Source organism: Garra rufa, chromosome 2 (assembly GCF_049309525.1).
Source record: "Garra rufa chromosome 2, GarRuf1.0, whole genome shotgun sequence".
NCBI classification, from domain to species: domain Eukaryota; kingdom Metazoa; phylum Chordata; class Actinopteri; order Cypriniformes; family Cyprinidae; genus Garra; species Garra rufa.
Window position 1 is genome coordinate 49,605,730 of NC_133362.1, and position 22,429 is coordinate 49,628,158.

Below are 22,429 nucleotides of genomic sequence, written 5' to 3' on the forward strand. Positions count from 1 at the left end.
ATTGAAGTCAATGGCTACAGTCAAATGGTTTGCTTACCAACCTTCTTTGAATATCTTTTTTTGCGTTCAACAGAAGAAAGAAACTCATACAGGTTTGGAACAAGTGAGTAAATAAAGACCAAATGTACATTTTTGTATCTTTTTAAAAATTAGACATATGAGACTTAAAAGTTGATATGAAAAAAAAAATGTTATTATTGTTATTATATATCTAAATATACATCTGTTGTTATTATTATTATTGTTGAAAAATGTCAAAATAAAAGGTCACCATATATACATTATTATTATTATTATTAAGCTGCTATTATTATTATTATTATTATTATTATTATTATTATTATACAAGTATATAAAAAATGCTAAAAGGTAATTTTATTATTTTATTGTATAAATATAATATTATAAATATATTACGAAGTAAAAGAAAAACAATATTGTTTATACATTTAAAAATGTAATATTACAAAATAATTAATAATAGTAATAATTATTATTATTATTATTATTATTATGAAGTAGATAAATAATTATTTTATGATTTTTTTTTATATAAAGTAAAAGAAAAAATGTTCATCAATAAAATAAATATTTATTATTATTATTATAAATATTATTATTATATTATTATTATTATTATTATTATTAAACAGCTATTCAGAATTGAATTATCTAAAACACACCACAGTATGAAAAATAATATTATTGAAGTCAATGGCTACCGTCAAATACAGGTTTGAAACTAAAGTAAATAAAGACAAAATGTAAATTTTTACATCTTTTTAAAAATTAGACATGAGAATAAAAAGTTGATGCTTTGTGTGAATACTTTAGTGTCATTTATTCGCAAGTGACTGAGAAAAACAGGCCTTTTGATGACATTATCCTCACTATTGATGAGTCTCAATCCCACACTGCTCCTCATCTGACCCAAACAGGCAGAGAGCATTATGGGTATCTCCGGTGCACTGTTTTGGTCCCTTTAGAAAGTGCTATATGAAACTGCCAAGTCATTTGGATGGCAGTCAGCTTCAGAGCACATTCTCCACTGGCACTAAACCAAGAGAACAGGGCTCTGCCTCAAGACACAAGCAGCATGCCCTCCGACACACGTTATCACCGTTCATCTGAGCCTTCAGTGTGATTTGAGTGACTTTACAAATGCATGATACACACCCACATGCAACAGAAGAGTTGTTGTTACAGCACAGGTGACAATGTGTGTAAGGTGTCAAGGGTGGAAGCTGAAACTCTGACATACCGACACTGCTGAGGGAGCTGCTGCTCTCTGAGTCTGATGGCATTGTGGACAGGACGCTGTAGGTGGACCCTGCGGAGGACAGAAAACACCATTAATAACTCACTGACGCTTACAGGTCTTTAATTAACAAAATGCTCAATGCTGGCAGAAAAGTAGCACTTAGGAAAATGGAGAATAATTCATCTGCAACGCTCTACAGCAGAACACCTGAACATTTATTAGAGACAGGACAATAGGAAGGGTTCAATTATTTTATTAATATTCAAATTTGAAATCAGTTTGCTGGTATTTGGTTTGTTTGTTTGTTTATTTATTATTATTATTATATATTTTACTCATTTTTTAACTTAACAGCCATTCAATCTCAAGGTAACCAACACAGCCTAACATTAACGAAAATGTATTATAATAATAATAGTTATTATTTTTTATTAATATTATAATAGTTTATTATTATTACTACTATTTTCATTATTATCATTACATCTAAATATAAATCTATTATTATTAATATTATTATTTTAAATATTATAAGCTATGATTATTATTAAGTACATAAAAATGCTAAAATGCTAATTATGTTATAATTTATCGTATAAAAACAAAATTACAAATGTATGACAAGATGAAAGAAAAAATATAATAATAATAATAATATCATTATTAATATATCTTAAAATACCTCTTTTATTGTGATGATGATGATGATGAAGTAAAAGAACAATGTTAATAAAATAAAAGGCAATCATATATTATTATTTATATTTTAATCATATATTATTATAAATATCTAAGATATTATTATTAACAATTTATAATAATAATAATAATAATAATTATTATTATTATTATTATTATTATTATTACTACTATTACTATATATCTAAATACATATCTATCATCGGTATTATGATGATGATGATGAAGTAAAATAATAATTTTTATAAAGTAAAAGGTAATCAACATATTTTTTATGAAATAAGATATTATTATTATTATTATTATTGTTACAAAGTACATAAAAAGGATGCTAAAAGAAAATTGATTTTATTGTATAAATACAAGATTAACTATGAAATAAAATATAATTTCATGAAATAAATTAAATGATGATGATTATTTTTTTTAATAGAAATCTATTTTTAGTATTGTTATTATTATGAAAAATAAAAAATAATGTTAATAAAATGTAATCACACATATTTATTATTATTATTACTATTATTATTACTATTATTATTATTATTATTAGAAATATTATAAGCTATTATTATCATCATCATCATAAGGTACAAGAAAATGCTAAAAGGTAATTTTATTTTATTGTACAAATACAATTTTGTAAATATATCACAAAATAAAAGAAAAATAATGTTTATAAAATAAGAAAAATATAATAATAATAATAATTATTATTATAATTATTATTATTATTATTATTATTATTATTATTATATACACATCTGTTATTATTACTATTGTTATTATTATTATGAAGAAAAAGAATGTTAATAAAATAAAAAGGTCACCATATATACATTATTATTATTATTATTATATAAAATATTAAACAAGCTGCTATCATCATCATCATCATCAATATTTTTACAAGTATATAAAAATAATGCTAAAATGTAATTCTGATTTTGTTGTATAAATACAATTATAAATATATTATGAAGTAAATGAAAAACAATATTGTTTAATACTTTACAAAAAATCTATATTAAATAATAATAATAATAATACTACATTATTATTATTATTATTATTATTATAAAGTAGATAATAGAAAATAATGCTAAAAGATAATTATTTTATGATTTTTTGTATAAATTATAACTTAAAGTAAAAGAAAAAAGAATGTTCATTAAAAAATATGTATTATCATTATTAACAATAATAATATTAGTACTGCTACAAATATTATTAGTAGTAGTATTAATCAGCTATTCAGAATTAAATTATCTAAAATGAATCATTTTGCTATAGTTTAACAAAGTAGATGAAAAGTTAATTCATGAAGGCAATGAAAAGTTATTATCCAAATAAATTAATCAGACACTTCCAAATGATCAGCATTGTTCGTGAACATCAAACGTCTGACTCTCATAGAAATCCCAGCAAACTTCAAGGCTCGAAATGACGCTAAAAGCCCCACACAACAACCAACTTTATCATGAAAAAACATGAGTATTTCAAAGTCTGTGAAAACACCAGAGTATGTAAGCAAATATGAATAAAAATGAAATGGATAATTGAATCTTGAAGACTCTGTGCAGCTCTTCCACTGCAGGGCTCCTCCTCTTAATGAGCAGAGTGTGTGGTGACAAGGACACGGTTCATTATCACAGCCTCGACTCCACACACACACACACACACACACACACGCACACACACTTGCCAAAATCCAGCCCGCAGAAGATCACAGACACTCGAATCTTCCTTCACTCTCTTATCACATCATCCGAGACACTGTTCTGTTTCTGAAGAGCGACTTCAGCACCAGACTTCAATGCTTCCCGTAGCCTGAAATAACTTCAGGGTAGTGACGATTGAGTGCAAGTGCTACAGTTGCAAGGTTTTTTGGGTGGGGTGAAAGGCAGATGGAATAAATAGATATTGTATAACGTCTGAAAGCAGACACATAGTCCTGAGAGGAACAGAACCTGTACAGGAAGATAGGCTTCAGAAATAGACATGACGGTTTTTAATGCACTCCTCACAAAAGGCACTTTGCAGAGAGAGGATGGATGGAAATACATTCCCATGAACACACGCGGAGCTGCACGCACTTAATGCATCAATCATTCAATGGCTATAGAGAACAGACGTCACTAAAAAGGTTCAACTCTGGCACATAAACTGTTCAATGATTGTATTGTATAATGTACTAGTTAAATAATGTCTTGCAGTTTAGTGTATTTTGGAGGTTGGTTTGCTAAAAAAAAAAAAAGTTTCAAATGAAAGAAATTTCAGAGGTCAAAAGTTGTTAGATGTTAATTTCATAAATTGTTTCATGCACTAGGATAGTAAAAAATTTGTACATTTTCAATATCTTGTTGACTGAATTTAGACCGTATAAAAAGCAAAAAATGTAGTGAGTGTAACGTTTTGTGTAAAACATTTTGTGAAAAACAATATAAAATCACAAAAGAGTCACATCTTTGTGACAAATAAACTGAAGCTGTGTTGTTACTGTCAACTAAAACTATACAAAATAATTTGTATTAACAAATAAAGCTGAAATAAACTGAATATTAGATTACAAACAAACGTAAAACATTTAAGTACTAAACATTCAGTGGTAAAATTTCTTAAAACTGAAATAAAGTGAAACTGAAATAAAAACTACATTTAAAAAAAATGACAAATTATTATAAAAAAAAATCTTAAACTGAAATGAAAATGGAAAAAAAAAATAAAAGTATAAAAGTGAAAAAAACGAAATATAATTTGGGTCTTTTTTTTATTTTGTGAAAAACAATACATCACAAAAAAAACTGAAAAACAAAAAAACTAATTTAAAAACTGACAATTTATTATTAAAAAAAATCTTCAACTGAAATAAAAATGAAAATGAAAATTTAAAAAATAAAAAGCAATTTAAAAAAAAAAATAATAATAATAATAATAATAATAATAATAATTTAGGCTTATTTATTTATCATTTTTAATTTTTGTGAAAAACAATACAATCATAAAAGTCACATTTTGTGAAAAATAAACTGAAGCTGTGTTGTTACTGTCAAATAAAACTATTAAAAATCATTTTTAACTAATAGAGATAAAATTAATTGAATATTAGATGAAAAACTTAAACGTAAAACATTTAAGTACTAAACATTCAGTACTAAAATTTCTTAAAACTGAAATAAAGTGAAACTGAAATACAAACTACATAAAAAAAGACAAATTATTATGAAAAAAAATATCTTAAACTGAAATAAAAATGAAAATGGAAAAAAATAAAAGCCAATTTAAAAAACAAAATATAATTTGGGTCTATTTATTTATTTATTTAGTGAAAAACAATCCATCCCAAAATAGTCAATTTTTTGTGAAAAATAAATTGAAGCTGTGTTGTTGCTGTCAACTAAAACTATTAAAATCATTTTTAACAAAGCTCAAATAAATTGAATATTAGATGAAAAAAGTACTAAACATTCAGTACTAAAATTACTTAAAATTGAAATAAAATAATTTTAAAACTGACAAATTATTATAAAAAAAATCTTAAACTGAAAAAAAAAATGTAAGTGGAAAAAATAAAATAAAAAAGCTAATAAAAAATAAACAAATATAATGTGGGTCTATTCATTTACTATTTCTTTATTTTTATTTTGTGAATAACAATACATCCCAAAATAGTCACATTTTTGTGTGAAAAAACACTGAAAAAACACTGAAAAAAAAAAACACTGAAGATGTGTTATTATTGTCAACTTAAACTATCAAAAATATTTTTATTTACAAATAAAGCTGAAATAAATTAAATATTAGATGAAGAACTTAAAACAAAACTAGAAGTTTGACCTTGGTAACTAACTGAAATAAAATAAGTTTAAGTTGAAGCACTAAAATTACTAAAACTAAGATAAAGCTAAATGTAAATATTCGAAAACTAATAAAAATGACAAATAATACAAAAAAAAAAACTAAAATTAAAATACAAAATTAGAATATTTTCTAAGTAGATTACTTAGATTTTTTTTTTAGATTTTTTAGATTACATAATCTAAGATACTCATTTTAGGTAGTGTAATCTGAATACTTTAGATTATTTTTAGATTACTTTTTATCAAATTTGTTTTAAACTTACCATCAAATGTACCATACTGATATTCATATTTAAAAAAAAATTATAAAAAAAAAAAAAAAACCTGAACTGTAAACATGCAAATGTGTTTTTTTTTTTTAAATATTAACTCGTCAGAGGTATTTCAAGTAAATATCTTAGAGGGTTTGGCTGACAAACAAAATAATAATAATAATAATAATAATAATAATAATAATAATAATAATAATAATAATAATAATGGGAATCAAACAATGAAATAATTTAGTCAAGATTTCCATAAAATTCATAAGCAGGGTTTGCAAATGTATTTGCACAACATTACAGTCAAAGCTAAACGCTATGACACAGTAGGATTTTCACTGACTATAATAAATAATTCACTGCCATTGTGTGAATATGTAACCATGTAATCCATAAAAAATAACTGTAATCTGCTTATGAGCATTTTAAAATACTTTAATTACAAGTACTTAACTTTTTTAATCTGATTATGTATTCCAGATTATATGTAATCACTTACTTCACTGTAGATAGATATATCTCAAAATTAGTATAACATTTAATTATTAAAATTAATAATAGTACAATATTTAAGCAGAGACACATTTGGCCAAGTTCACACTGTACAGATTTTAAAACAATAGCGGGAGCCCTTCCCTGTCCTGGTACATTAAGTAGGTCAGAGATGGCATGCTTTGCCCTGGGCATCCTTTGTGTTTGTTTGTTTCCTGCTCTGCACACACTTGGTCCAACAGTTGTTTGAGGCAAGTAGACGATCAAACCCCCAACAACCCCCCAGCAAGCATCACAAATACGGCATGACATGCGCTGCTATGACAAATTCGATTGAATTTTAAATCCTGCTATACGGCAAAAAAAAAAGAGGATCCACAGGATGGGAGTGAACATGCTCTGAGTGTCTTCCTGAAAAATGAACCAGTGCTACAGACAAAAGCTGAAGGCTGAAGCTTAATAATGGATGAACTCAAGAGCATTCATCCAAAAAACACATTTATCCTTTATAGCTTTGACAGCCTAGCAGAATCTGTTTGCACGGGGTTGATCTCGAGTCAAAAGATCTTATTACGCCATGATGATAATCTATTTAAACATTGTCGCATAGGTTAAATTCACAAAGCAGCAGAATACGCTTTTCTGTTTTAGAGATGCATTCACACACAGTTCAGTTAAAACCAGAGTGACAACACATTTTAGAAACTCACAAATCAACTAAAATGAATTAATAGGTAAGAAATAATATTATAGATACAGTACACAGCAAAAATGAGTACACTCGCTCTGAATAAATATAAAATATTTGAAATGAATGAAACATATACTTAATAAAAACCACTAAATATATGCCAGTATTTTCTGTAAAAATAAGTAAATTAGCCTTTTTTTTTAAAAATTGCAGAAATGAGTACACCCTAGATTTAATTCAGCCAATGTATAATATTCTAGTACTTAGTATGTCCTCCAGAACTTTAAAGAGATAGTTCACCCAAAAATGAAACTGAGATGTTTATCTGCTAACCCACACACTGTAAAAAGTTTTCACCAGATTCAACTTAAAAACCTAAGTTCAGCAGCTGCCTTAAGTTTTTAAGTTAAATCAGCTTAAAACTACAAGTCATTTGAACTCATTACAATCAAAATTAGTTGATTTAACTTGTGAGTTAAAATTACTTAAGTTGGTTTAACTTAACATTTTAAGGCAGCTGCTAAACTTGAAGTTGAAACTGGTGAAAACTTTTTACAGTGCAGAGCATCCAAGACATAGGTGACTTTATTTCTTCAGTAGAACACAAAGATTTTTAACTCAAGCCGTTGCAGTCTGTCAGTCATATAATGGCAGTCAATGGTTACCAAATCTTTAAGAGTAAAAAAATACACTGGCAAAACCAAATTAAACCCTGTGGCCCGTGACGATACATTAAGGTCTTAAGAAACAAAACGATCAGATAAATTTCAAATTTTCATTTTTGGGTGAACTATCCCTTTAAGTACACTGGTCTGACACTTCTTGGCACCGAGTGTACAAGTTCATGACAAATTGTCACATCTGTCCTGTTTAACGCCTAGAGAATTGCCAAAAACTCAGGGAATGAGGAAAGGGTAGCATCTTCTGTTTAAGGTTTTTGTATTACTGGTGTGTGAATTGATGACAGCGTTGATAAAGCACAACTCCCTCGCACTTTCAGCACTCATACATCCCTATATAAGAGCTTTACTACCACTAAACATCACTGTAGGGAACCAGGCATTTCTCACTGTACTCCTCCTCTAGCAACACCATAACATTGTCAGCAATTACTCTTTACTTAGAAGGACGCTTTTGGATTGAGCAGTGCCAGTGACCTTGAAATTTAGGAAATTATGCCGATTTGCTGTTCAAGAAACATTTTTTTTTATTGTCAATGTTGAAATCTATGGAAGTCCATGTCTGCCACTGAATTAAAAAAAAATAAATAAAAGGTTATTGCAACTTTTTATCTCACAATTCTGACTTTTTACACAGCAGGAGTGCTATCTGGAAATATTTCGGATATGAAACAAATGAACATGGAAAGCCGAAGTACACAAGCAAGCCAATATGTAAGAGTTGCTACAGAGCAGTGCTAACAAAAGGCGCTAACACCACTAATTTCGCAAAGCACCTGAAAGACAGACACCCGAGTCTATATAAAGAAGAACTGTTCTCATTTTAACATTATCATCTGATTCATTAAATAAGATTGCCTATTATTGTTGCTGATATGAGTGTTGTCCCGTTTTTACCGTAGTTGGTTAATATAATCAGATTGAGGAATCTTAGACGAGTAAATACTTTAACTGCGGTCAAATGTAAATTAACTGCGCTTATTTAACTTTATTTAAAAAAAATCATTACTTAAATTCTGCAATTTGTCTAAATGTCTATCCAGAGCATTGTTTTGTGTGTGATGCACGCATGTTTGCTTGCGTGTATCGGTGATTATGAAACCGGCATTAAAATCTGTTCGTCAAATAATGTTAATGTATTAACCAGCATTTATGAACGATGAGCAATGCATTTGTTACAGAATATTTGAATCTTTGATAACGGTAGGTAATAAAAACACAACGAATCATGTTAGCTCTGGTCCAATAAAAAATATTAACAGATATAACTTTGGATTTTAATTAGTTAATGTAGCAGTAAATTATAGTTTAAATTAACTTTAACTACTAACTTTAAATTAACTAAGATTAATAAATGTTTTGGAAGTATTTTTCATTGTTTATTCATGTTAACTAATGTTAACAAATATCTTTTACCATTAACTTAAGTTCTAAGATTAGTTAGATAGTTCAGTTAATTTTAAAAGTGTGGTCTAAAAAGAAAAAAAAGTTTACGACCTACACTACCAGTTATATTTGAACAGCAAAATAAAGTATGAAACAAACTCAAATGAAGCTAAGAAGCTGAACAGGGCTGTAGCAGTGTACATATGCATATACCTCATTGTCATGTTCTAGACTATATTTATCTTTAAATTAAAAAAAAATTTTACCTCCTTAATATTGTGGCAGTTTTTTTCTCTGTGGTATCGAAAATAGTATCGAATATCGATATTTTTCAAGGTATCGTATCGAAGTTAGAAATTCCAGTATCGTGACAACACTAGAACATTGTCTTCTTTTTCTCCTCAGAACTGGACTATGTCTCACAATTCTAAAAAAAAAAAAAAAAAAAGTGCAATTGTGAGAAAAAAAAAGTAAGAATTGCACATTGATATCTTACAATTCTGACTTTTTTCTCACAATTGTGAGATTATATCCCGCAATTCTGACTTTATAACTCGCAATTGTGTGTTTATATATCACAATTCCTGAAAAAAAAAAAGTCAGAATTGCGAGATATAAAGCTTTTGGTCCGACTCAGCCATTCTACTCCTGTTATGATAACTTTAAATAGGACTACGCAGTGGCCTTAAAATTTAGGAAATTATAGGTCGTTCTCTGATTTTGATTTTCACTGTATGTTAATAATATAGGATATTATTTGAATTTTATATATATATATATATATATATATATTTTTTTTTTTTTTTTTTTTTTTTTTTACATATTAATTTAATTTTGCCTGCCGAGTCAAAATTATGTGGTGCAACCAACATGCATAAATATATACAGTTGGGGTCAAAAGTTTACATAGACCGTGCAGAAAATGCTAAATTAATTTACCAAAATAAGGGATCATACAAAATTTTAAAAAAATGCAACTTATTTTTTATTTACTACTGACCTGAATAATATATTTTGCATAAAAGTTTACTTATGAATGATCCATCTTTTCACACTGAGGACAACCGAGGGACTCATATGCAACTATTATAGAAAGTTCAAATGCTCACTGATGCTTCAGAAGGAAACACAATGCATTCATTGAATTTGAAAATCTGAGTAAATGTAACTTATTTTGTCTTCTGGGAAACATGCAAGTATCTGCTGTAGCTTCTGAAGGGCAGTGCTAAATGGCTAAATAAAAAAAAAAAAATGATATTTAGGCAAAATAAGAAAATCTACACATCTTCATTCTGTTCAAAAGTTTACACCCTGGAACTTAATGCATCGCTTTTCCTTCTGGAGCATCAGTGAGCGTTTGAACCTTCTGTGATAGTTGCATATGAGTCCCTCAGTTGTCCTCAGTGTCAAAAGACGGATCTCAAAGTCATACAGTCATTGTTGGAAAGGATTCAAATACACAAAAATGCTGAAAAACCAAAGGATTTGTGGGACCTGAAGGATTTTTATGAAGAACAGCAGACAGTTTAACTGTTCAGGACAAACACGGGACTCGTGAACAACTATCACTAAACAAAAATAAAACAAAAGCACAGTTGTGAAGCACCATGAATACAAAGAGTACCTTTCTAAGAACTGTGTTTTAAACTAGGTTTTTAAAAGACTGTTCCTACTCTTTTATATGCCATTGACCCAAATACGACAGTCAGCCCCAAGAAGGAAGCCTTGGGAGTTCAGAAATAATTTCCCTGGGCAACAAACTACATTTTTGCATTTTCTAAAGATGTTTAAAACATGACACCACTATGCCAAGACATTGTGAAAGCTATGTGCAACTGTAACAGGCCTCAGCGAGCACCACTACATTAAGCTGCATCACCTATAGTCTGCGTGGTTGTCCCGTTCATGATACTACGCCGGCAGAGGGGGCGTCAGAATGAGCCTGATAAACGACTCTGTTTACCCACATTTCAGCACTCTAAATCAAACCGACTTTGGCTGTGCTCCTACTTCTGCTGCAGGAGCCGCTGCCGTTTGATTAAATCTAGAGTCGCCCCAGCGCAAGCTGAAAGACAGAGAGCAATGTGCCCCAGGAGAAGACACATCACATCACAGCCTTTGTTCAGTCACTTTCACATGAGTCCGCATGGCAAGGCTGTGGCACCGAGGGCAAGGTTCAGAAGAAGCAGCCAATCGGGATTCAGAGGCAGTCATGTGACATGGCAGTGTTTACAGTCGTAACGTGGAGCGAGGAGAAAGACATCAGCAGACAAAAGCACTGGACTCTCACATATCAGCTGATGTCACACACAGATACAGGGGCATTCCCACTTTTGAGAAGCCTGTGGAAAAATCAGAGGAGATCAGAGGTAACCCAACACTCATTCAATACAATAACCACTGAATAACCCCAGGAAACATAAAGCACTGAAACGGAGGGACGGAAAATCAAATTTTACCTCTGCAAGTGCCGCATCTGATGTTACTTGGCATTTGGTGGGGGCTTTTTATCCAAAGCACACTACCAGCAGAAAAAAGGCCCCTGGAGTCAGTTAAGCGCTAGGCTCAATGGCAGTACAGTAATAGAGCGAGATTGTGATCTCAGTAACTCTAGTTCTCGGTCACGCCTACTGGAAGCAGCAGCTTTAGCGGAACGCCTGAGAATCTGGGCTGCCAACGGCATCGTCAACCCTGCATCTCAATGCTTCGCATGTCACTCCAATAACTGGCAACCCTTGTGAGTTGTGGGCAAATATTGGTGCTTCTCTCTGCAAAGCTTGCAAAGGTTTGTCACATGGTGACAAAGCAAACATTAAATCTATTTATTTTCCACTAAACACAGAATTATATGTAGGAAATATAATGCTATACAATAAAAACAGAAATATTGTGAAATATTACTACAATTACTACAACTAAAAGAGCTGTTTTCTACTGTAGCACATTTTACATTATTATCTCTGTGATGCAAAGCTGAATTTTCAGCATCATTACTCCAGTCTCCAGTGTCACACGATCCTTTAGAATATGCAGATTTTCTGTTCAAAAAACATTTCATTTTATTGTTAATGATGAAATCTATGGAAGCCTGTGTCCGCCACTGAATAAAAAATACAAAAAGGTTACTGCAACTTTTTATCTCACATTTCTGACTTTTGTTCTCAGAATTGTTTGATATAAACTCACAATTGCAAGTTATTAAGTCAGAATTGTGAGATATAAATTCGCAAATCTGTGAACAGTCTTTTTTCTCCTCAGAACTGGACTTTATAACTTGCAAGTGCGAGTTTATATCTCACATTTGTGACAAAAAAAAATCAGAACTGTGAGATACAAACTTGCAATTGTAAGAAAAAAAGTCAGAATTTCGAGATTTAAACTCGCTATGGTGAGAAGTCAGAATTGCATTTTATATTTCACAATTCTGACTTATTTCTCACAAATGTGAGATTATATTCTGCAATTCTAACTTTAGAACTCGCAATTGTGAGTTTATATCTCACAATTCTGAGAAAAAAAAGTCAGAATTGCATGATAAAAAGTCACATTTAGCTTTTTTATTTTTTATTCTAGTGGCAAACAGGCTTCCAATAGAAATCAGTTGTTCTGCATAATATTTTTTTAAATGTTTGGATTTAGGTTTTTAAATGATCAATAAGCTTAAAAGAACCTTGTTTATTTAATATAGAAATATTTTGTGATATTCTAAGTGTTTTTAATAGAAGTATTAATTTCATTAAAAAAAATAAAAAATAAAAAATACTGATATATACCCACTGAACAAAAAGTCATTAAACAGAACCAGGACAATCTGTCAAAAATGATTGGATATAACATTTTAAAGACATGAAAGTGAAACATTTTTTTCCATAATTGACTAGTCAACTAGGTTATCCTAAGCAAGTCCTTTACATAATTAGGTTGAATTAGAGTCAAAGTCATCTGCTTGTATACATTAGGGGTTAAACGGATCGTAGCTGATCTGTACAGACCTCACGGTTCAGCACACATGTGATCCACAGATATGTTTCAAAAATGAACCATAATAGAGAAAAGTTTATCATTTGTATGCATGAATCACTCAAGAGATTTTAAACCATTCCAACGCAAGAAGAGGTGAAAGAGAACTTGATTTAGGACACTGAACTGAATGCTCTTTCACATCTCCTTGCATTTGAACAGACACAAACACATACAATTATGATGTTCTATTAATCTATGCTTGTAATTTGTCTATTCGTTTTTATTTTTACTGGCTGTTTACTTGTCTTTAATTATGTTTGAACTTTCTTAGTTAGGCTAGTAGTTATCAAACAAGTATTAGTTTTAGGTAATAAATGGTAAGCAAAGTTATATAGATTTTTTTCCCCTCTGTGCTCCGTAAAACGTTCTGATCCATGACTCAAAAAACATGATCCGAACTGAGTTTTGTGATCAGTATACATTTAAATTTAAAGCGCACACTGAATCAAAGATGTAACTGAGGTCACTGGTGAGATTTCCAGAGAATGTATGACCTGATGAAACTCGAATGCAACGCAAGTTTCTTTGCATAAAAGAGGTTGCTATTAAATGTAAAATAAGTATAATCTAAAAATAGACTAAATATCTATATTTATTGAAAACATTCAGTTTTAACAAAAACCAGAGCCATATGGATTATAAATAATAACAAGAACATTGCACACAGCAGGCCATCTAATGTCTGAAAGTAATGGTCTTGAAATTCATTGTTGAAGATGGTAAATCGGTTATAAAAGCAGTGCTCTGATGACTGTAGTGGCGGTGCGTTAAAGGGGATGAATTAAGAAATGCACCTTGTGTGTGAGAGTGAAGATTACTGTGCTGACAGACTAACAGCAAGCTCAAGCACAGCATGCTGTCAGCACAGTAAAATCCTCCCAGACAGCTATCAGAGAACAGACACACACACACACACACACACACACACACAAAAGAAATATACAGTCAAGCCCGAAATTATTCATACCCCTGGCAAATTCTGACTTAAAGTTTTTTTATTATAAATGACACAGACGTCTCCCAGAAGATAAGACGATGTACAAGAGGCATCATTGTGGTAAAAATTATTACTCATCTTTTATTTACATTTGAACAAAAAGTGGCATGTCCAAAATTATTCTTACCCTTCTCAATAATCAATAGAAAAGCCTTATTGGCTATTACAGCAATCAAACACTTCCTATAATTGCTGACCAGCTTTTTGCATGTCTCCACTGGTATTTTTGCCCATTCATCTTCAGCGATGAGCTCCAACTCTTTCAGGTTGGAGGGTCTCTTTGCCATTACCCTGATCTTTAGCTCCCTCCACAGATTCTCAATTGGATTTAAGTCAGGACTCCGGCTGGGCCACTGCAAAACGTTAATGTTTTTGTCTGCTAACACATTTTTGTCTTAGCCATGACTGTCCACAAACCAACAGCAGAGAGCTTCTGTTTTTTGTCTGTTGAGTTGATTAAAACAGCTGTTCACAATGAATCAGGGTAATTAGGATGCTTCAGAACAGCTTGGACTATTTGGAATGGTATAGAACTTTGGATTTTCCCATAGACTGTGACAGTTTGCAAAGGGTATGAATAATTTTGGACATGCCACTTTTTGTTCAAATGTAAATAAAAGCTGAGAAATATTTTTTTCCACAATGATGCCTCTTGTACATCGTTTTATTATCTTTTGGGAGAAGCCTGTGTCATTTCCGGTCAAAAAAAGCTTGCTGGTTGAATAAAAGTAACTAAGTCAGAATTTGCCAGGCGTATGAATAATTTCAGGCTCGACTGTATATATGGCTGTATATAACAATGCAAAATTTCAAATAAATGTTATCTTTATTAACAAAAACACATATTTGGAGTCTAAACAAGTACAGTCGTGGCCAAAAGTTGAGAATTACGTAAATATTGGAAATTGGAAAAGTTGCTGCTTAAGTTTTTATAATAGCAATTTGCATATACTCCAGAATGTTATGAAGAGTGATCAGATGAATTGCATAGTCCTTCTTTGCCATAAAAATTTACTTAATCCCGAAAAAAACTTTCCACTGCATTGTTAAGAAGGCTTCAGGGCGTCCAAGAAAGTCCAGCAAGCGGCAGGATCGTCTCCTAAAGAGGATTCAGCTGCGGGATCGGAGTGCCACCAGTGCAGAGCTTGCTCAGGAATGGCAGCAGGCAGGTGTGAGCGCATCTGCACGCACAGTGAGGCCAAGACTTTTGGAAGATGGCCTGGTGTCAAGAAGGGCAGCAAAGAAGCCACTTCTCTCCAAAAAAAACCCATCAGGGACAGATTGATCTTCTGCAAAAAGTATGGCGAATGGACTGCTGAGGACTGGGGCAAAGTCATATTCTCCGATGAAGCCCCTTTCCGATTGTTTGGGGCATCTGGAAAAAGGCTTGTCCGGAGAAGAAAAGGTGAGCGCTACCATCAGTCCTGTGTCATGCCAACAGTAAAGCATCCTGAGACCATTCATGTGTGGGGTTGCTTCTCATCCAAGGGAGTGGGCTCACTCACAATTTTGCCCAAAAACACAGCCATGAATAAAGAATGGTACCAAAACACCCTCCAACAGCAACTTCAGTTTGGTGAAGAACAATGCATTTTCCAGCACGATGGAGCACCGTGCCATAAGGCAAAAGTGATAACTAAGTGGCTCGGGGACCAAAACGTTGAAATTTTGTGTCCATGGCCTGGAAACTCCCCAGATCATAATCCCATTGAGAACTTGTGGTCAATCCTCAAGAGGCGGGTGGACAAACAAAAACCCACTAATTCTGACAAACTCCAAGAAGTGATTATGAAAGAATGGGTTGCTATCAGTCAGGATTTGGCCCAGAAGTTGATTGAGAGCATGCCCAGTCGAATTGCAGAGGTCCTGAAAAAGAAGGGCCAACACTGCAAATACTGACTCTTTGCATAAATGTCATGTAATTGTCGATAAAAGCCTTTGAAACGTATGAAGTGCTTGTAATTATATTTCAGTACATCACAGAAACAACTGAAACAAAGATCTAAAAGCAATTTAGCAGCAAGCTTTGTGAAAACTAATATTTGTGTCATTCTCAAAACTTTTGGCCACGACTGTACATTCTCATGTTAAACAAAAAATACATACATTATATAGGGGTTGGTTATATGTCAAAAAAAAAAATCATATCACAATTTTTTTTTCTTCAGAAATATCACAATTCACGATTTTAATCACAATTCTTTGTGATGTTGGTTTTACTATTTTGCAAGTTGTCTAAGCAATACAGCCAAACTAATTTCCCTATTTTAAAACTAAAGCCTTACAGAGTAACAAAATATAAAATAAAAAGAAAGGCAGATGTTTAGGCCAAAGTGGGTGAAGATAAAAATCTTTGTCATTATTTTATCTATGTTATTAAGAAATATGAACTAAGATAGGCTGTATGTTACAAATACACATACTACACAACTAAAACAAACAATGCTTTAATTTTCAGGTACAATAGGTGTATTTATCAGTAGCATTCAAGAAATTCAATTAACAAATATAAAAATAAAACACTATACACTATATGCAAACATTATACATTGACTCTTTAAACCAACTGTATTAAAGTTATTTAGTCATGAGCAGTGAGTGACTTGTCTTTGTGTTTTGTTTTATTAGCCTACCATCACCCAAAAATGACAATTCATTATCATTTACTCACTCTCAAGTGTTTTCTAAACATAAAAAATGTTGAACATAAAAGAAGAATGTGGGTAACCAAACAGGTGCTGGTCCCCAGTTACTTCCATAGTATTTTATATATCGCCCACTATCAAAGTCAGTGGGGAACAGCTACTGTTAAAAATTTGGGACAACATGTGAGTGAGTTAATGTTTGGGTGAACTGTCCCTTTAATGACAATCAACAGCATGTTTAGTTCTGCTGCTTTAAGAGCTGCACACATCTAATATACAGGAGTGCATCCGTTTTTCTCTCAACTGTTTATTTTCACTTTAGAAATAACCAACTGTGTTTATATGTAATCCTTGTGTTTTTGACAGTATTAGCGAATCAGAAGTGAACGCACTTTAAGTGTATTTAACCGGCAAGCTATTTAATTCAAAGCTAAAAAAGTCCTTAAAAAACTGCAGCCATGCTGCATATTCAAATACATGCTGTGTAACACAATTCATAATCTCAGGTTGCATTTCACAAGTCAGCGTAAATCAAAAAGTCACTCATCTCAAAACCTGATCATGCAGCAGAAAACTTTTAAGGGTGACATTTGCTGCATTTTATCCCATAGAAATATACATTCTGTCCCCAAACAAGATTAGCATCCCCAAAAATAATCAAAGCCAAGCGTGCCGCACTCATTTGATTGTGTTGCAGTGACAGGTACATAATGCAGGCTTACTCTAACATAGCATCTCCCTACGGGACACATGGCCCGTTTTCCGATACCCCACTGTAGTCCTTCCTAGAAAAAGCTCCATGTGCCAGTCTGATCACTCGCGCTCAGATTAACAGGGATCAGGACTCATGCCGTCTCAAGTCCTCCCGGGGAAGATTGTACGTACGAGCCTGGAAGTGGTAATTACGATGTGATGTGCATACAAGTGATTTAAGTCAGATTTCTTTTTTTTTCCTTTTACACTGACTGAAACACAGAAAACCTTTTAGCGCTTATGCAACAAAATGAAGAACAAAACATTACGGGTGTAAATTATGCTTTATGCACTTTATTATTCTTGTGTCGCCACAGAGAATTATGAGGTAAGTAACCGTCACAAAAAACTGCTAAATTGAGTATTTCTGGGAATGCATCACCACACAAAATGTGCACCTAATTTTCCCCCAAAAAGTCTTCTTTTAATAGTACATTAACATGTAGACTCCTTTTCAAAATTTAGAGTCAGTAAGACGTTTTATTTGAAAGAAATTACTGCTTTTAGTAAGGCGAGACACTGCAGGTGAAAAAAAAACTAATAGTTATTGCCTTACCCAGTTGATTACATTGATAATTGCAAACAGTTTTTGTATTACAAGTTTTCTAAAATGTTAAATTTAAATATGCAAATGATGCATTATTTAATGAAATATGCGCTAATTTGCATACATTTCTAGTACAAAAATCTAAATACTGGATGAATTCAGTTTCAAAATTCTTGTTTTTGACATATTAAAGTCAAATGTTTTTACAGAGGAAATTTTGGGTATCTCATTTTGTCACTCCATAATACTTAAAACAGACAGAAAACTAAATATTTTCGCAATTTTGGAGGTTATAAAATGTTGTATATAAACAAGCTAATTATATATGAACAAATCCCTCTGTAAAAACCTTCAGGATACAGGCATGCATAAAAAAAATGTAAAGTTTGGTGTGTGTAAGTGCTACTGAAGTGGAGATTTATGGCTCAGTGTAGGAGGAAAAAACTCATTTTGAGAAAATGGCCTTTAAAATATGTATTGTAATTGAAATCTATTGACACAAGTAGATAAAGTGCTATAAAATAAAAACTTAAGTGTCTTTTTGGATGTTTTCTTTTCACTAGTCTCAAAAAAACACCTTATTTAAAAAAAAAAAGCCTAAAATCTCAAACTTGACAGGTGCATGAAAAAACTGCATTTTTGCCTGCAGTGTCTTCCCTTAAAGCAGGGGTCCCCAAACTAAGGCCCGGGGGCCGAATGCGGCCCGCCCCCACATTTGGACCGGCCCTCTGAACAATGCGAGAGACATATTTTGAAAATTGCCAGCTTCTTTGGCAATGAATGTTTGTGGCTTACCCTACTTGTGAAAGGTGTCAATAATTGTCTTCTGGACAACTGTCAGATCAGCAGTCTTCCCCTAGTAAATTTTTGAAGGCTCAGGAAACCTTTGCAGTTCTTTTGAGTTGATAATCTGATTGGCATGTCACCATATTCTAATTTGTTGAGATGGTGAATTGGTGGGTTTTTGTTAAATAAGCCAAATCATCACAATTAAAAGAACCAAAGACTTAATAAATACAGGTAAAATCATAATAAAATAATAATAATACTAGTCAGTCCGGCCCATGGAATTTTCTTTTATAAACGGACCCGGCCCCCCATTAAAGAAAAGAAAATTATGTGGCCCTCTCAGAAAAAAGTTTGGGGACCCCTGCCTTAAAGGACTAGTTCACTTTCAAAACAAAAAAATTACAGATAATGTACTCACCCCCCTTGTCATCCAAGATGTTCATGTCTTTCTTTCTTCAGTCGTAAGGAAATTATGAAAAACATTTCAGGATTTCTCTCCATATAATGGACTTCTAAGGTGCCCCTAAGTTTGAACTTCAAAAATGCAGCTTTAAATGGCTCTAAACGATCACAGCCGAGGAAAGAAGGGTCTAATCTAGCAAAACAATGGGTAATTTTCAAAAAAAAAAAAAATATTTATATACTTTTTAACCTCAAATGCTCATCTTGTCTAGCTCTGTGTGTACTGTGTACAGATTAAAAAGTATATAAATTGTAAATGTTTTTAGAAAATAACTATCGTTTTGCTAGATAAGACCCTTCTTCCTCGGCTGGGGTCATTCAGAGCCCTTTGAAGCTGCATTTAAACTGCATTTTGGAAGTTCAAACTCGGGGGCACCACAGAAGTCCATTATATTGAGAGAAATCCTGAAATCTTTTCCTCAAAAAAACAAAACAATTTCTTTACGACTCAAGACAGAAAAACATCTGGTATGACAAGGGGGTGAGTATATTATCTGTACATTTTTGTTCTGAAAGTGAACTACTCCTTTAATCAAGGATGCAATAACATTAACCAAGAATGACAGTAAAGACTTTTATATTGGTGGGTCAAAGATAAACTTGGGTTTTCTGTTTAATTTGAATTTTTCTGGGCAAAAAATGACTATCATATATTATTACCATGAATTACAGCAGACAAACCTTAAAATGTGTAACACAAAATCTTGTCAGTCATATTTAAAAAAAAAAAAATGGAAACATTAGAAAAGACTCAAAGATTCAAATCTTAATCTGATTCTAATCTTACAAACTCCAAACTTAAAGCCACAACTTCTATTTTGATTAAATCCCAAGTTTCCCACTGGTGAGTACAACATTTGGTGGCACTCATGTGCTTTCATCAGTTCGATCACTCTGATATGACTTAAAGTCAAGATAAGACTCTATCAGAGCTCTGTATATTTCCATTACCTCACAACTAGCATTTAGACTGTGGCACTTCCGCAGTTCCTCTGCAATTAAGCAGCCTGGGAACACTTGAAAATGGTAATGAAGTCCTTCTTGATAGCTCTGCCTCTCATGGAGAAAAACCTGAAGCTCTGAGAAAAACTGGGAGGTTTGTGTCCTTTTAAAGAGTGCTAGACTAGCATCCATCCATGTGGAGTTGACACAGTACCATTTTGTCTCCTTTAATTCCAACGTTAGCAATCATTCATGCGTTCTGCTGCCATTAAACGACCAGTCGCTGCTAGCGAATGTTCACACCGCAAATTGAGTTCAGATCAATAGCGTTTCAGTCAATGTGAAAATGTGTAAGCGCATCATCATCACAAGGGATATTGGATTTATAAAATGGCTTTATTGAGCCACGTTTAATGAGGTCTTAAGTTAAAACTAAAATAGTCAGACAGATTTATAGAAATCTGTCTAGATCCAAAAATAAATGAGAGCTCATCTACAGACTAAAAGCAGTGCATTCTCAAATGGGTTTCATCTAGCTAGGTGGATAAAAGGGAAGCTGACATGCAGAATATAAAAGATAGAGGCTATCCTGTCCTTGAGTGTGACGTTAAGAGGCAGGGATCCTAAAAAAAAAAAAACTCTTTAGATCTGAAGTGATGGCCTTGAATCAGACTGGCATCAGTATTAATATTTCATGGCATGAGCTGTGCTTTACAAAGTCATGAGTAGTGCATGTCTACAGAATACACTCCAAACTTCATTCACAAAATCACTACTGAGATTTTAAACAAGAAATGTTTGCAATCAAGTAATGCAAAAGAATACAGAGGTTTCTATGTTAAAATGCTTTTCAAGGCTCAACAAAAGATGTTGTGCTGACCTAGGGCCACTGTCAGAGAATTTTTCTTCAACTTGCCTCTCAAAAACATATCCTTTGCAATAAAATATGTATTTGTGCAATAGCAAACATGTGGCAAACTCTGTTGATTTGTCAAGACAATGTAGGTTTTTTGTAGAAATAAGAAATTAATTACATAAAAGTATTTTAAAACATTTTAAATAATACAAAATGTAAATAAAATGTAAATCTTTTAGAAATTAACCACCAATTTTTGATTATAAACACCATAAATACAGTAAAAGTGATACTTATTTTAACCATTTTGGTGGATAATTAAATAGTGACAAATAAATCTGTATAACATTCAAAAGTTTAAGGTTGGCAAGACTTTTTGAACAAAGTATCTATTGTTCATCTAGTAGGGCCCTTTAAAATCTATAGTTTTTCCCAAATTCCACTTTTTCCCGTTAAAAAATTTCTGTATTCCATTTCCGTTTTCAGTTTTAATTTCTCTAGATGTTTTAATGGTTAAATAAAATTAAAACAATATTAAACAAAAAGTATGTCTTGTTAATTAAAATCATGAAACTTGCACAATTTAACAGCAATGAATTAAAAGTTTAACAAAAAAAAAAAAAACTCAAATTCATCCAAATTCTGTGTTTTCCATTAATTTTCTGGATTCCATTTGAATGGTTTCATAAAAATCTTACTAGTCAAAAGCATTAAAAATTATTTGATTTAATAAATTATCAATTTTATTTTATTTATTTTTTAGAAATATTGTTTTTACATTTTTCTGGTAAACATTCCTTAAGTTATGTTCAACATTAATTCTATTATAAGTAGTACTATCATTTAATTTAGTGATTTTTTTTCTGTCACCAATTCTTCAAGTTAAAGACAGATTGCTGTAATGAACTTTAAGTTTCTATTTGTATATGATATGGTATTTCTAGTATTTCATGGTGTTTAAATTGTTTTTTTGTTGCTTAATGTTCAAAGACCTAGTTCATATTGCGGTTTGATTTTAATGTACTGACCTACTTTGGATTTATTCATTTAAAATTCCATGACATTCCAATTTTAATGACCGTT

The 22,429-nt window shown here is 31.7% G+C and overlaps 1 protein-coding gene across 1 annotated transcript in view; it reads right to left on the bottom strand.

The window, feature by feature from the left end:
• The window catches only part of LOC141325972 (disks large homolog 5-like), a 51,485-nt gene that overhangs the window by 20,134 nt on the left and 8,922 nt on the right, over positions 1-22,429 (bottom strand). The window contains exon 2 of the mRNA XM_073834689.1: positions 1,262-1,330. Coding sequence (XP_073690790.1) covers positions 1,262-1,330 — 69 coding nt within the window. The remainder of the gene's footprint in view (positions 1-1,261; positions 1,331-22,429) is intronic.